At 45.6% G+C, this 15258-nt stretch overlaps 1 protein-coding gene across 5 annotated transcripts in view; it reads right to left on the reverse strand.

Moving 5' to 3' along the window:
- Positions 1-1187: 1187 nt before the first annotated feature.
- The window catches only part of SREBF2 (sterol regulatory element binding transcription factor 2), a 68933-nt gene continuing 54862 nt past the window's right edge, over positions 1188-15258 (reverse strand). For all 5 annotated transcript variants that reach the window (XM_053254309.1, XM_053254306.1, XM_053254304.1 and 2 more), the window contains 3 exons: positions 6986-7171; positions 5900-6011; positions 1188-4748 (listed from right to left, as the gene is read on the reverse strand). In XM_053254309.1, coding sequence (XP_053110284.1) covers positions 4528-4748; positions 5900-6011; positions 6986-7171 — 519 coding nt within the window. In that variant the 3' untranslated portion in view covers positions 1188-4527. The remainder of the gene's footprint in view (positions 4749-5899; positions 6012-6985; positions 7172-15258) is intronic.

A 15258-nucleotide genomic window follows, 5' to 3' on the forward strand; every position in this document is an offset into this window, starting at 1 on the left:
TCTGGGGCAGCGGGAGGATCAAATGAATGATACTGGTAGAATTCCCATGCTTTGGAGCCGTCATGGACACAATGGGGGTTGAGAGGAGAGAAATGAGGGGTTCCGGTGGTCTGTCTTTAACATTTTCATCTTCCTTACCAGTCCCCTCATTGAGAACGTTCCACATTAGAAGTGCAATGTGTTTAAGTTGAACTTCCTTGCCAATTTTCCAGTTGCAAATAAATTGACTTTGATAGCACTCTGGTCACTATAGGTTGACTGATGACATCTTGCACCAGGTCTTGCACACCATTAAGGATTAAAGTCCAGGAATGCCTCCACTTTGATTGGTCCCCTGACCAATTGTTCTAAGGCACAGTCATTTAGAACCTATTTGCCCAAGTCTATGTTAGGATAACTGAAATCACCCATTATTACATCTTTCTCGCTTTGATGCCCCTCTGACATTTTTCCAGTTCACCCTCAAAATTAGATCAGGTTTACACTGAATGCCAAACACAGGAGTTCCTATCTTTGCTGCTACTTTTGTTTGGGGTTGAGGAAGGGGAAGACACACTGCTGACCAGTCACCAACTAAAACTTGGATTTCTCCATAGTTTTCTATGGGAAGATCTAAATTACATCCCAGGATGGAAAGAAAGGGGATCTTGAGGGAAGCAAAGGGACATACCATGTGAATGTAGAAACTAAGTATATGGTTGGGCCATGGAAAGTTGAATAAAATTGGGCGGAGGGGCGCTGACAGGAAGAAATTGGCCTGCTCGAACCCCTAGCAGCTTCTAGTATCCTGGAGGAGGAGCATTAGTTGTGGGAGGGGAACGCATACTCTAAAATTAAAATATTCTCCTCCCAATGTTCTAGTCATCCCCACTCCAGCTACACAGCAATAAAGCACTCAGACATCTGGGTGGTCAGCTCTGAACCTCACTGATTCCAACCTCCTTTTCGCCACTTCCTTAAAATAACTTAGTAAATTCTGGCACAGCTTACAGAAACACATGTTCCCAGGAACTCATGTGCTCACCAATAATTAGATTTTGTTCTGAGGTTAATTTATCTCACTGAGCAGCAGAGCTGATGTTCCTTTAGCACCACAGCAACTGCAAGCATGTTTTATAGGACGAATGTCAGAGCCACATTGCCCCAGAGATACAAACATTTGAAGAAAGCTTAACAAGAACAGCAGACCTTTTGTACTATTTGTGTTTATTAGATAAACAGTCACACAAATGATCCCCAGGTGAGAATTACATTTGGGACATACACCAGAAAAGAAATCTCCCCCCACTGTCATCAGATACCTCTTCTTACAGCAAAGCATCACTATGCCTAATTCCACTGGATAAATAGATATTTTTCACATTATATATAAAAAAACAAAAAAGGTACACTATATACACAAAGACAACATAGGGATAGACTGGGAGACAATGACCCATAAATAAAATAATGGTGTATAAAAAGAAGTGTCAGAAGCGTGTGGAATGTTAGCCTTGAGGTGGTTACCTGGTAGGGATGTGCACGGAACCGGCGGAGGGTGGCTCGAAGGTTGCGGGGGGGCAAACCTTTAAGGGTGGGGGAGGGTGCCCTTACCCCTCCCGCTGCATCCCCCCCCCGCACTCCATTTTAAAATTATCTGTCGGGGAGACAGCACACCTCCCTGCTGCCCCATGCCCTCTTCGGCCAGAAGTAACAGGAAGTACCCAGTAGGCATGTGCACTTCAGGCGCAGGCGTGCGAGCGAGTGAGCGCGGCCTGCGCACACGCACTGAGTACTTCCTTTTACTTCTGGCTGAAGAGGGCACGGGGTGGCAGGGAGGTACGCTACCGCCCCGATGAATACTTTTTAAATGGAGTGCCGGTGGGGGAAATGCAGTGGGAGGGGTAAGAGCTCCCTCTCTCACCCTTAAAGGTAGCCCCCCCCGCCTTTGAACCAGCCGAACTGCCGGTCATTCAAACTGGTTCGGAGGTCCTTAAAAAGGTCCTCCAAACAGGTTCGTGCACATCCCTATTACCTGGTGGGGGTCCCATATACATTGAAGGCAGTCTGTGTCATTCCGCAAGTGTCCCACCCTCAGTGTCATTCTGCAAGTGTCCCACCCTCAGTGCCTCTTACTGCTTCACAATGCAAGGCTTTATTCTGGGCTGAAATGTTCATCCCTAGATATAGCATTCAATCCTGCTTGACAGTATAAATGTTTTTCATGGCTTCAGATCCATGGAACTGTGAGATGCCCACACTGTTCCACAAGTCAATAGGATATTTATTATGATGTACATTAGCTTTCTATGTTTCCAGGTTAGTTCAGTCCCACAGGGGAAATTATTTACTATGAGAGATTCCAGATGGAGGGGTTTGCAAGAGTCAAGCAAGCTGAATCAGCATACATGACAGCCACAATCCACACAGGGCCTGCGGTAATCCCAGATTGATTGCTGCTACCCCAAACAGGGAAAGATCTGCATGGATGGTATGGCAACTTTGGGGGCTAAGCTAGCAACGATAGCATCAAATCCCCATACTAGCAGCTACCTTTCACTGAGGTAGTTTGTTACCCTTCCTGTTTTGGTACTACCATCACTGGGAAAGCTGCCGTGGGGAAGATTCCCTCAAGAACAGACTGGTGTTCTGATTTCAGCCTGTCCATTTAAATAAGCACCTATGGATTTGCAGTATTGAATTGCATTGGAGGCACAGGTTTCGCCAGATAACAGGAAGCGCAGCCAAGATGTTCCATATTATCATGGGATAAGATTGACATAAAAACAGAAAGATCCACCCATGAACTAACAAAGCAACTTCCAATTATCCCACAGAAGGGGCTAATTTCATTGTAAGCGTCTGAGAGACAAATGAGGCAAGAGATACAAATAGAACCTTGGAACACATCCAATCAGTTAAAGAATGGGAACTTCCATTCAAAAAAATTATACCACCCTTATTAGTTAAAAAAAAAAATAAGGAAGATTGCTTTTTTACCACAGCCTTCAGAATACAGTGCTAGCCAACATTTTACTGTGGTGTTAGTTTCAGGTTCACTCTGTGAATAGTGTTTTAGAATTTGACATCAGTATTCCATGCATTTCTTATGGGTGCGATGTTGGACAATATCCTTCTATTTCTCTAATATGATTATTCTCCCCGTTTCAGACATACCGACCTTTGACTTTGCTCAAGGTTAGGGGGCAGGGTGCCGGAATTAATTGAGAATCCTACTTTTGCACCAGAATGCTCAACTTTAAAAATCAAGAGTTGGCAATGGCAGACAGAACTGTACAAAGGACCAATGCAACATACAGCTGTGTGAGCCCCCCTGGGGCATGGGAAGGAGACAGTGTATCCGAATTTGAACTTTTACTGGTCAGATGAAACTGCAGCAACAACAGATAAGGTGTACTGACAAAACAGGAAGGGGGAAATGGTTTGTGGGACTCTAGACTTGATGCAATATAAAATCTATTTTCTCAGAATTAGGTCTGCCAACAAGGAGGCTCTACAATCATTTTACTTTCTCCAATATAAAAGTAAATAAAGGCGTAGCATAGCTACACCTATGCTATACATGTAAACCATTTAAAAATCATTTTAAAACCTGCTTAACTGTCATAGCACCCCACAAAGAATCCTGGGAAAGGGCAGAAGGCAGCCAAGACAACTTCAGATCACACAGATATGTCCTAAGACTGACTTTCTCCTATGGCTGCTATCCTTCAACATACATACCTGGAAGCAGCTACCACTGAAGTAAATACATAAGGGGATTTCCCAAAAGACTTTTTATTTAGAGCATCCCTTGTTCCCTCCTCTCTGTTACCCATGGCAGGGCACATAAGAGCTCAGTCCCTAGCCCAATGACAATATAGCTCAGGATGCTGACAAGAGGGGAGTCAATGATGTGAGAAGGGTAGAAGACAGAACAGGGAAGAGGAACCTAATTGTTGTGTCCACAGCTTGTAAAGCCACAGAACACTGCTATAAAACCCCCAAATTACCAAAAAACTGTGATGCACTTCCTCTGGAGAGCTGGCCTAACCCTTCAGAACTCTCGGGAAATGCCAAATCTATAGAAAGACCTCATTTAAAAAATTAAAAAGAAGAAGATGCCATTGAAGACCAAAGAGTTAGCATAGGCAGATCCTCCCTATATCTTCCCTCAGTGGGTGATGGCTGACTAGGAGATCGATATGGAAGGATTCAGGAAATTTCTTCTAAACTCCCAAAGATGTTCGTATCACAGATTGTTCTGTCAATGAGAAGACCTGAGCCCCTCTTCAAAAGGGCTTCTCTTTTTCCATGGTGTCACAGGTTCTTGGGGGGTGGGCACAACTCTCTAGCTCCAGTATGGGTATCCCTTTTGTGCCTGGTGGTGATCACCAGACTTAAAAGCTCAAAACCCCTATGCTGTCTAGCATTATGCAACTTCCAAGGTCCTAACCTGGAATATGTTCAAGAAGGGAGGAAAGAATAATCAAGGGGCAACAATCAGTCCACTGGGTGATGAGGCGGCCGCCTCCTCCTTCTCCAGGGTTAGGAGGCAGCAATGGCTGTGCCTCCACTCAGCTTCACAATCATCTGCTGACAGTCATTGCAGGAACGCTTGTCTCCAACCTTCTCCAGTGTGCGGGCTGCTTCTGCCAGTAGGACTGCTCGCTGGCCCGGGGATGACAGAAAGGAGAGGGGGAGGTGGCGACAGGCCAAGAGAATTGCTGTAGCTCTCTCTCTCTGTCCAGGAAGCGAATCCAGCTCACCTAGGCACGAAGAAAAGGAGACGTCATCACAAAAGCCCACCAATGAAAGGGACCTATGAACGCCCAATGGCAATGCATGAATCATGGGAATCAAGTGCAGACTCTGCCAGGGTAACCAAACAACAGCTTTACAACACAATTCAGCGGTGTGCAAGAGACAACCAAACTCCTCCCACTGAAGCTCTAAGCAGTAATTTATTATAGAGGCTGGGATGCCCCAAGCTGAGACCTGGCCATCATCCCAGACTTAGTGATGATGATTACACAGGCCAGTGAGGCCCACCCTCCATTTCAAGCCTTTGTTTTTTCTCAAATTAGCAGCCTCAAGTGTCAGCTAGTCAACTTTTCTATGCTGCTGCTTTATAAAGAATTTAACACACATTAAATTTTTGCTTGACTCCCAACACTAGTTCTTTTTGAAGCCCTAATCATTCCTAGTTTCATCCATCCAAGATACTGACCACGGTACTATTCATACAGTCATAGCCACAATAGAGGCAAGGAAAGGGCCGTCTTGTCAGCACATTATAACCCCATATCAATCCTTGACTGCTTAAACAAATGGGAGTTGAAAAACACTTTGAGAGTTTATTTTTGAGATAACTGGTCATTTAAGCAAGTTTTCAGCTCAAAGGGTTGAAAGGTAGCATTTTAATTTTTTTTGAGACAGCTATGATGTGCAGGTTCTAATGTAGTGCAATATAGCAGCACAAGGTTCATAAGCTCTGCAAATCACAGCAACCCTGCTAAGACAGACTGAGGGGGCCAGCCACCATCTCTTCATTGTACAACCAAGCTACATCCTGCAACACTTCTGGAGCCCTATGGAGCCCTAAGGGATCTGAATTGTCAGTGCAGGTCCTCTAGGAATGTAGGAACAATCCTGATAGATCAGGCCCAAGGCCCATCTAGTCCAGCATCCCGTTTCACACAGTGGCCCACCAGATGCCTCTGGGAAACCCACAGATAAGAGCTTGAGGGCATGCCCTCTCTCTTGCTGTTACTCCTCCCAAAAAGCATCAAAGAGCTGTGAAAACCAGTTCCTGAAAAAGAGCTGAATACACAAATGGATGCAGCTGAGTCCAGTCTCTAAAAGAAAGTCTATTATCATGGCTGGGTTAGGAGGAAAAAAGTAACAAGAGCTTACTGACCTTGCTTGCTGCACTGGGGTGTACGGCGCCTGAGACTGTGCTCCAGCAGCTGATGAGTACGTGTGGGGCTGGCCCCTGCCATTAGGCGCACAGTGGCCTCGTGTAGGAACACCTGGTAGGAGGGAAAAAGCAGAAAATATGAACAACTGGGATGCTCTGCATCTGAAGATCCTTTCAACAGTGCCTTGTGCTGCTGTGGATTTGAGCACATGCCTTTAAAATATAAGCTTGCAGAACTACTGCTGTTCCTCTTAACAGCTTAGTCTCAATGCTAAGGGAAGGAAATCTATTTCCTTATGCTGAGCAAAAGCGTATGGAGGATGTACGCTTCAAAAAGAGCACGATACCTATTTCTGAAGAGGAAAACAGAAATAGTCACATTCTACCACAGAACCATCATCTACACTATCTTATTTCATCAACCAGTGTAGTTCTCAGTTCAAATCTCTCTGTCTCTGTCTCTGTCTCTCTCTCTCTCTCTCACACACACACACACACACACACACACACACACAGAGTTAACTGCTACAATTAGGTAAACTACAATACTTTGCATCTTCTTATTCAGTCCTCCCATTAGCAACATGTGGATAATGTTACTCACATATATTACAGGGTTGTTATAAGGAATACAGAGATAAATACATGAAGCATATTGAACATGTAAGCAGCACCACATACATGTTAAGTACTATTTATTCAACCCAAGGGAAACAGCAACACAAACCTAACTATTAATAGCTACATACAAAGCCTACAAGGACATATCCAGTAGTAAACCATCACTGCAAGCCCACTGGTAGAAATGCTAGGGGTGGGCCATAGTTCCATGGCAGAGTCCATGTTCTGTCCCAGATTCAATCTCTGGCATCTCCAAGAATGACTAGAAAATACCTGTATGAAACCCTGGAGAAACCTGCAGCCAGCATAGGCAATACTAACCCAGATGGACTAATGGTCTAACTCAGTATATAGTCTGACTCAGAATGAAAGAACTCAAGGGACAGGTGCAGTTCCCAGTCTCTTGAGGGGTGGAACCATCATTTCCCTGTTTAGAGCCTCTCTGCAGAAGTGGCAGGGCTTCACCTTTCGATAAGCAGGCCTGAAGCTATGGGCCAGTTTTCGCAGGCTGCCAAGGTCACGCTGGAATCCCGTCAGCTCAGAAGCAGAAGCATGGTAGGTCTCTCCCAGAGCTTGGCTGGAGTTCATCTGTTTCTGCCATAGAGTAGTGCGGAGAGACAGCAAGAGATCACAGGCCAGCAGCTGGATCATCTGCAAAGAGACAACTTCCTTCAGTGACAAGAAGATCAAAATATTCTATCACCACTAGGCGGTTAACTGCTTCTCTGAGGTCCCTGAAAGTACAAGAAAAGTAGGTTTATCATCTATAACTGAAGTCATTGATTCCAGCAGTTATCTGTGCAGTCGCACTTATGGGTTCTGCACATGTGCAGTGCTCCATTTGGAACCTTCTAGAGAGCTCTGCTTCATTGCATTTTGGTAGAAACCCTTCCACCACATTAACATAGGCATCACCCCCACTCTTATTCACACCCAGGCCTTTTAAATTCTGATTTTCAGATCTGATCTTTAAACTAATTTTAAAATGAGTTTTTAAGCTGGTTTGTATTGTATTTTTATATCTTCTTTTCATCTTTTTTGTCTGTTATGATTTAATGTGTTGTGTGTTTTTGTTGTATGTTTTAGTCCTCTGTTGTGAGCCACCAAGAGAACAATTTGTTATGGGGCAGTTAACAAACAAAGTTTATTATTATTATTCCCTCAGGTCCCAGAGACCATCACCTGAAAAATTCTATAGTTGTTGCAGTGGGGTGTCAGGAAGGTTGTAAGAAGTAAGGAAGCAAACATAAGGCCATATAGGAGTGCCTTGTACCTGCACACACAAGTTCCTACTGAGAAAATATGAACATGGGCATCAGTAAGGTAAATCAAGGTGAACCAGGCATCAGGTAAGGGAGGGGAGAACAGTAGTGATAAACACAACATGAAACTGGTCTAAAAGACTTTGAATAAGATTGAGGAATGCCCATGGAGAAGGCAGTGGACCACAGCATTTGTCCTTTCTCCATAGTATCAATTATTTTAAGGCAAACAGGGCCTTGACTTTGATTGGTAAATTCTGTATACAAATCCTGGCTTTGGGAGAAAGACCAAATGAACAGAATCAGGCATGTCTGTCTATTTATACCCCGCCCCTCCAGTGCACTACTGCTTGCGGCGGCTCACAACAATAAGATAGACACAACGTACAATAAAAGTAATACAACTAACTAATTTAAATTTTAAAAAGTTGTCAGATTAAAACCCATAACCATTATTAGGTTCAAATTAAAGGTTAATTATATATAGCATATGTCTATAGAGAGCAAGGAATCCCTGCTTGAAGCCACAATTTGCCACAAGGCATGAAATGTGGATTCCAGATGGCCCTCCAAAGTATCAAGCGAGGGTCCCCTCTGCTCTTCTAAGCCCTATAGGGGCCCTAGAGAGAATTGCCATGTTGTCTGCATAAAGCAGGATGGAGATGTGTTTGTCTTCCGGTTTGGGAGGGATGAGTCCAGGTTGTTTAAGTGGCTCGTGGCGTTTATGTAGAAGTTGAATAGAAGCGGGGCAAGTATGCAACCTTGTCTGTTGCTGGCGCTTGACAAATTAGCTTGGGGTTTGCATCTGACTTTCAGAAACATGATGTCATGAAAAGTACAGATACGAGAGAGCAGCCAGGCACCCGTCGATCGAAGAGACTTCCACTTTCCCCACAATTTGGCTCATAAGATGGAGTCAAATGTAGGCTTGAGGTCTATGAAGACAGCATAGAGGGAGACTGTGTTGTGGGGAGGAATATTTATCACTTAGAGGTTGGAGTACTCAGCACTGGTCAGTAGTGGATCATCCCTCTCTGAATCTAGCTAGGTGGTTTTCTTGTTTCAGCCAGTCTTAGTTTCCAGTACAGGTGTCTGGTGTAGAGCTTGCTGTTTGTGATAGACAGACTAAAAGGTCAATAATTTGCTGGGTCATCCTTTCTACCTTTGTTGATAATGGGAATAACTAGTAGTCCCCAGTCTCTAGGGGCCTCTAGATGCAACTGTGCTTATCAATAAATGTAAACAGCGAGGTCAGAATGGGAGCCCAACATGCTGAATTATTTTTGATTAGCTCAGGTGGGATTAGATCACCACCAGGAGCCTTCCCAGGTCTTAGTTGAGAGATCAGATCCTTGACCTCAAGAGGCACCACCAGCAGTCAGGCAGGCAAGTCCTCTGTGTCGTGATGATGGCATCCGTGATCCCATACTTCATCTCTGTACAGTTTGGTAAAGTATCTTCCCCAGATCTCTGGTGAGATGCACTGTCCAGATATGTCAGGCCGTTGCTGGGGTGATCTGCCAGGGGATCTTGAGGGCATTCCTCAATCTTATTCAAAGTCTTTTAGACCAGTTTCATGCTGTGCTTATCACTACTGTTCTCCCCCTCCCTTACCTGATGCCTGGTTCACCTTGATTTACCTTACTGATGCCCATGATTAAGTGCCACCCCCGGCACTTAAGCTAGGGAATCCCCTTTACTTGTATACCTGCCCCCAGCTGGATTCCCCTTTACAAGTACATCCCCCCGAGCTGGCCTGCAAGACAGTTCTTAGCTCGGGGAATGGTCTGGTTCAAACCCGGATCACGTGAACCAGGCTGGTTCAATGCAAGCCAGCTCGCACATCTCTAGTTAGTCTGCTATGACTGCTGAAGTTCTGCAGGGCAGTATAAGATTTGTTTACTGATGACTGAGCTTGTTTCCTTGGAGATGTTATCTACAAGGTCATTTTCAGAGAAACAGTTTTGCTCCTAACTTTCCCTGCTAATAATAGCCATAGCGCACAATTCTTAAACACTCTGATGGTTCTTATATTGTAGTTGTAAAATAGATCCCACTCCACCATCCGAATGAGCTTAGGTGGAAGCGTGGCTTGATTAAAAGGTGAGCAAAATTCCCTTTGTCTCTGGGCGGCTAGGCAGAAACTGGAAGGAGTCCAGGTCTATAAATCTGGGATGGCAGTTTAAAAGTAGACTTGGCAAGTTTCTTATTGCCTTGCAGAATGACCATCTGCATAAACTAATGTAAGTCATTACCATTTGGAGCAGTACCTGGGAGGTTTGAAGTATACACAATAAATTAGCTGGGTGCATTGCTTTTGACAGCCCTATATGCGTCTTGTGTGGAGATTTGGCAGAGGTCCCAGATGGAGCTGAGGAAGAGGCTACCTGGATGTTGCTGAGAGCCGTTTCCTGGGTTTTAGTTGTGCTTTTCTCCCCTCATTTACCTCGTGTTACGAACACATGCATGCCTGAGCTTATCTACCTTTGCTGCTGTTATATTTAAATGCTCCAAAATTTGAATCATGGTTTCTACGGTTAGAAGGCATGCATTGCCTAATTACTCTGTAGGAGTTCATGGGGGTGGACGGGGAGGCACATCTGGTTCTCTGATCTCCTGTCTCTGTCCCAGGGTGTTTATCAGGCCAGAATTCTTAGATAGCGAAGGAGATGCCTGGTGTAATGCAGTCTCCCTTGTAGCAGACTTCTTATGGGGTGTGGGAGAGTTCTCTATGCCTAGAATCGCAAATCTGTTCTCAGTAGGGATTGTAAAGGATGTACTCCCAGTGCCACTTGATTCATTGGTGAGAAGGAAGGAGACAACCCTAATTTGCTTTCCCACAGCTAGTTGGTGGTCATTTGGGCTGTTCCTATTTCTTTTCTTGCTTTTGTTTGCCATGGCTGAGAATTGTGTTGAGATTTGTGTAAATTCTGCTTGGGAATTTCACTCCCCAAAATGAGAAGTTCGATATTAAGTCAGGAGTTCATGAATAATGCTGCTAGCCTGTCACCATCTTGGCCCCTCTGCCCCTTGGACTGCATTCGGTACATATATTCAAGTCACCTCATCCCAAGAATTCCTTGCTACCTCTAAGAGGGCTGACATCATGAAAAGAGCTACAGCTACATGGGCATCAGTTCTGATATATTCAGACATCAGATCCATGAGAAATGTGCACCTCCAGACCCAAGAGGCAGCCATTCTGGACAGCTGTTCTATATATAAAACAGTTCCTCAGTTGGTGAAACCAGTTTAGGAACACACATCATCTCAGAAGGCAAGAAACTCAGGCTACCTGAGTTCAGTGAATGAGATAGGATTGACTCAGAATCTGAGTTTGAAAGGGCCTCTAATTCCCCAACATTTGGAGAGGGAGAATGGGATCTAGAAGGAAAGGCAGACACAGTCTGGATGAAGCAGGAGATGGAACAGGATGGGATAGGCAAAGTGGTAGTTGGTGAGATGGTACAGGTGGGACAGAGGAAGCTGTAACTAGGGCACCAATGTTTCAGCTGTTAAACTGGTCAGTTTGACCCAATTCAGTATGCATTGAACCATAGCCCAGTTTGGCTCAAATCATATCTAATTCCCATTAAAATATGGGAGGGGGAAAGATACATCTCCACTTTTGCTTTACTCAATGCAGTATTTAGCTACTTTGATAAAAAGCAAAAAGCCTCATCCACGTTACTGGGAGCAGGGGGAAGAATTATGCAGGAGAATAGTGGTCTTGAGAATGCACCCTTAGAACAAAAAGCAATAGAATATGTAAACATCCATGAAATGTGATACTTGTGTGCTCTCTGGCAGCAGAAAGGTGTTGCTTTATTATTGGATCAGACCACAGAAAAACATATTTTGATCAACACACTTGGTTCTCTGTGAAGGCTCGCTCCATGAATACCTAGTGGGACACTCTACAGGCTAGTCACTGCTACTAATCTAAGTACCCCTCATATAGTTCATCACCCTGATGAATGTTCTCCCTTCACCAAAGCACCACCAAAAATGAGTACATACACATGATACTACAGGAAGAGTTGATACTGCTGAAGTAACAATAACATACAGTTTATTAGAAGAAGGAATGTTCGCAGGTTAGCAGGCCGTTACAGGGGAAGGGGATTTGAAAATCTAATATCTGTTTGCCCTTCCGGCTGTCCTGTCAACTCTTTGACCTTGGGGAGCAGTGCCAACCACCCTTTGAACCTCACCTTGCTCCTCTGTAATGCCAGGTCGGTCCAGAACAAATTAGAAACCATCCATGATCTGATTCTGGATGAAGGTTCCGACCTGGTATATATTACAGAGACCTGGATGGGGGAGACTGGGGGCCCAGTGTAGTCCTAGCTTCTTCCTCCAGGGTACTCTGTTGAGGAGCGGGTGAGGGACCATGGAGGGCGGGGAGGTGGAGTGGCTGTGGTCTATAACAATAACCTTTCCCTTACCAAGATCCCTGTTAAAAGTGTCAGACCATATCAAATGTGTGTACTTAAGTCTGGGGACCCGGGACAGACTGGGACTTCTGTTGGTGTACCGATCGCCCCACTGCTCAACAGAGTCCCTAACTGAGCTGATGGACTTAGTCTCGGACTTGGTGTTGGAGACCCCCAGGCTTGTGGTGATGGGGGACTTCAGTGTTCACTTTCGGACCAATTTGTCTGGGGCGGCTCAGGAATTCATAGCGGCCATGACAACTATGGGCCTAGCTCAAGTGGTCTCAAGGCCGACACACATTGCTGGCCACACACTTGATTTGGTCTTTCACTCTGATCAGGGTGGTGTTCCGTGGGTGGGAAATCCTGTGATTTCCCCACTGTCATGGATGGACCACCATCTGGTTAAGGTTGGACTCACAGTCACACCCCACTTTCGCAGGGGCGAGGGACCTATTAAGATGGTCTGCCCGAGAAGGTTATTGGATCCAATAGGATCTCAAGAAGCCTTGGAGGGATTTAGTGTTGGCTCTGCAGGTGATCCTGTTGATGCCCTGGTGGAGAATTGGAACAGCAAACTCACCGGGGCAGTAGACATGATTGCTAATAAGTGTCCTCTCTGACCCACTTCAAAACTGGCCCCTTTGTATTCAGAAGAACTACGGGGCTGAAGCGGCGAGGTAGACGATGGGAACGCAGGTGGAGAAAGACTCGGCTTGAATCCGACAATGCTGATTGCAACATAGAGCTCATTTGAAGACCTATGCTCAGGCGATACGTGCAACAAAGAACCGATTCTTTTCTGCCCGTATTGCATCTGCAAGTTCATGTCCAGAGGACTTGTCCAGGGTTGTGAGAGAGCTAGTATGTGTCCCTCCTCCCTTGAATCAGAATGTGGAACCATTGATTACCCGTTGTGATGTGTTTAATGATTCTTTGTGGAAAAAATCTCTCATACTCAGGCCGACTTAGACGCCGTCTCCACAATTACTTCAGTGTCTGATGTGGAGGTGTCCAGCGACTCCTCTTGTGTGATTAGGTTGGATCAGTTCCAGTTTGTGACTCCTGAGGATGTGGATAAGCTGATTGGAATGGTGCAGCCTACCACCTGTTCTCTTGACCCTTGCCCGACATGGCATATATTATCTGGCAGCGGGGCTGGTGTAGAGGGCCTGGCAGAGATCATACATGCTTGTCTGAGGGAAGGTAGGATGCCTCCTTATCTTGAGGCAATTAATAGACTGCTTCTGAAGAAGCCTACCTTGGATCCCTCGGAGCTGAGCAACTACAGGCCTGTCTCCAACCTTCTGTGATTGGGCAAGGTAATTAAGAGGGTGGTCACCTCCCAGCTCCAAACAGCCTTGGAGGAAACCGATTATCTTGACCCATTTCAAACTGGCTTTTGGGCTGGCTATGGGGTGGAGACTGCCTTGGTTGGCTTGATGCATGATCTCCAATTGGAAATGGACAAAGGAAGTGTGACTCTGTTGGTCCTTTTGGACCTCTCAGCAACTTTTGATACTATCGACCACAGTATCCTTCTGGAGCATCTGAGGGGATTGGGAGTTGGTTCCGCTCCTACCTCTCGTGCAAGTTCCAGATGGTGTCCCTTGGAAACTGCTGTTCTTCAAAATCAGAACTTTTTAATGGTGTGCCTCAGGGATGCATATTGTCTCCGATATTGTTTAACATCTACATGAAACTGCTGGGAGAGATCATCAGGAGATTTGGTGCAGGGTGTTATCAGTATGCTGATGACACCAAAATCTATTTCTCCATGTCAGCATCATCGGGAGAGAGCATAACCTCCCTAAATGCCTGCCTGGAGTCAGTGATGGGCTGGATGAGGGGTAACAAACTGAGACTGAATCCAGATAAGACAGAGGTACTCATTGTGCATGGTCAGAACTCGAGAGACTATTTTGATCTGCCTGTTCTGGATGTGGTCACACTTCCCCAGAAGGAACAGGTAAGCAGTCTAGGGGTGCTTCTGGATCCGAGCCTCCCCCTGGTCTCCCAGGTTGAGGCAGAGGCCAGAAGTGCCTTCTATCAGCTTCGGCTGATACACCAGCTGCGCCCGTTTCTTGAGATGAACGACCTCAAAACAGTGGTACATCTGCTGGTAACCTCCAGACTGGATTACTGCAATGCACTTTATGTGGGGCTGCCCTTGTATGTAGACCGGAAACTACAGTTGGTCCAGAATGCGGCAGCCAGGTTGGTCTCTGGGTTATCTCAGAGAGACCATATAACTCCTGTGTTGCAGTAGCTACACTGGCTGCCGATAGGTTTCCGGGCAAAATACAATGTGTTGGTTATAACCTATAAAGCTCTAAACAGCTTGGGCCCTGGGTATTTAAGAGAACGTCTTCTTCATCATGAACCCCACCGCCCACTGAGATCATCGGGAGAAGTCTGTCTTCATTTGCCACTGGCTCGTCTGGTGGCCACTCAGGGGCAGGCCTTCTCTGTTGCTGCCCCAAGGCTTTGGAATGCACTCCCTAATGAAAAAAGAGCCTCCCCATCTCTGAAAGCTTTTTAAAAGTCTTTAAAGATGCATCTGTTCACCCAGGCTTTTAATTACCGTATATACTTGTGTATAAGCCGAATTTTTCAGCACCCAAAATGTGCTGAAAAAATCAGCCTCGGCTTATACTCGAGTCATCTATCTGCCCGTGCTAAAATGTCCCCCTGTAATAAAGTACATACTGGTCACAATGGGCTCCATCCGTCCCGCTGCTCTGGTTCTGTGTCCCCTGCTTTCCCGCAGCCGAAAGAAGCCGCACACATGGTTTCTACCCTGCACTGTGCAGTGCTTGCTCTGTCCTGCTCGGCCACAGAAGCATCTGTTCACTCACAGATGCTGGTTCCTGCCGCTACCCCCAAACAGATGTCGGTTCCCGGGGCAGACTTTGTAATAGAGAATTACAGGGAGGCAGCAGTGGCTCTCTTAGATGGCGGCAACACACTGCCCTAATAGACTACAACCGCGGGGCAGACTTGGTGATACATCAGTACTATTGTGTACTAATCTGTGTAA

Source organism: Hemicordylus capensis, chromosome 5, assembly GCF_027244095.1.
Source record: "Hemicordylus capensis ecotype Gifberg chromosome 5, rHemCap1.1.pri, whole genome shotgun sequence".
NCBI lineage: Eukaryota > Metazoa > Chordata > Lepidosauria > Squamata > Cordylidae > Hemicordylus > Hemicordylus capensis.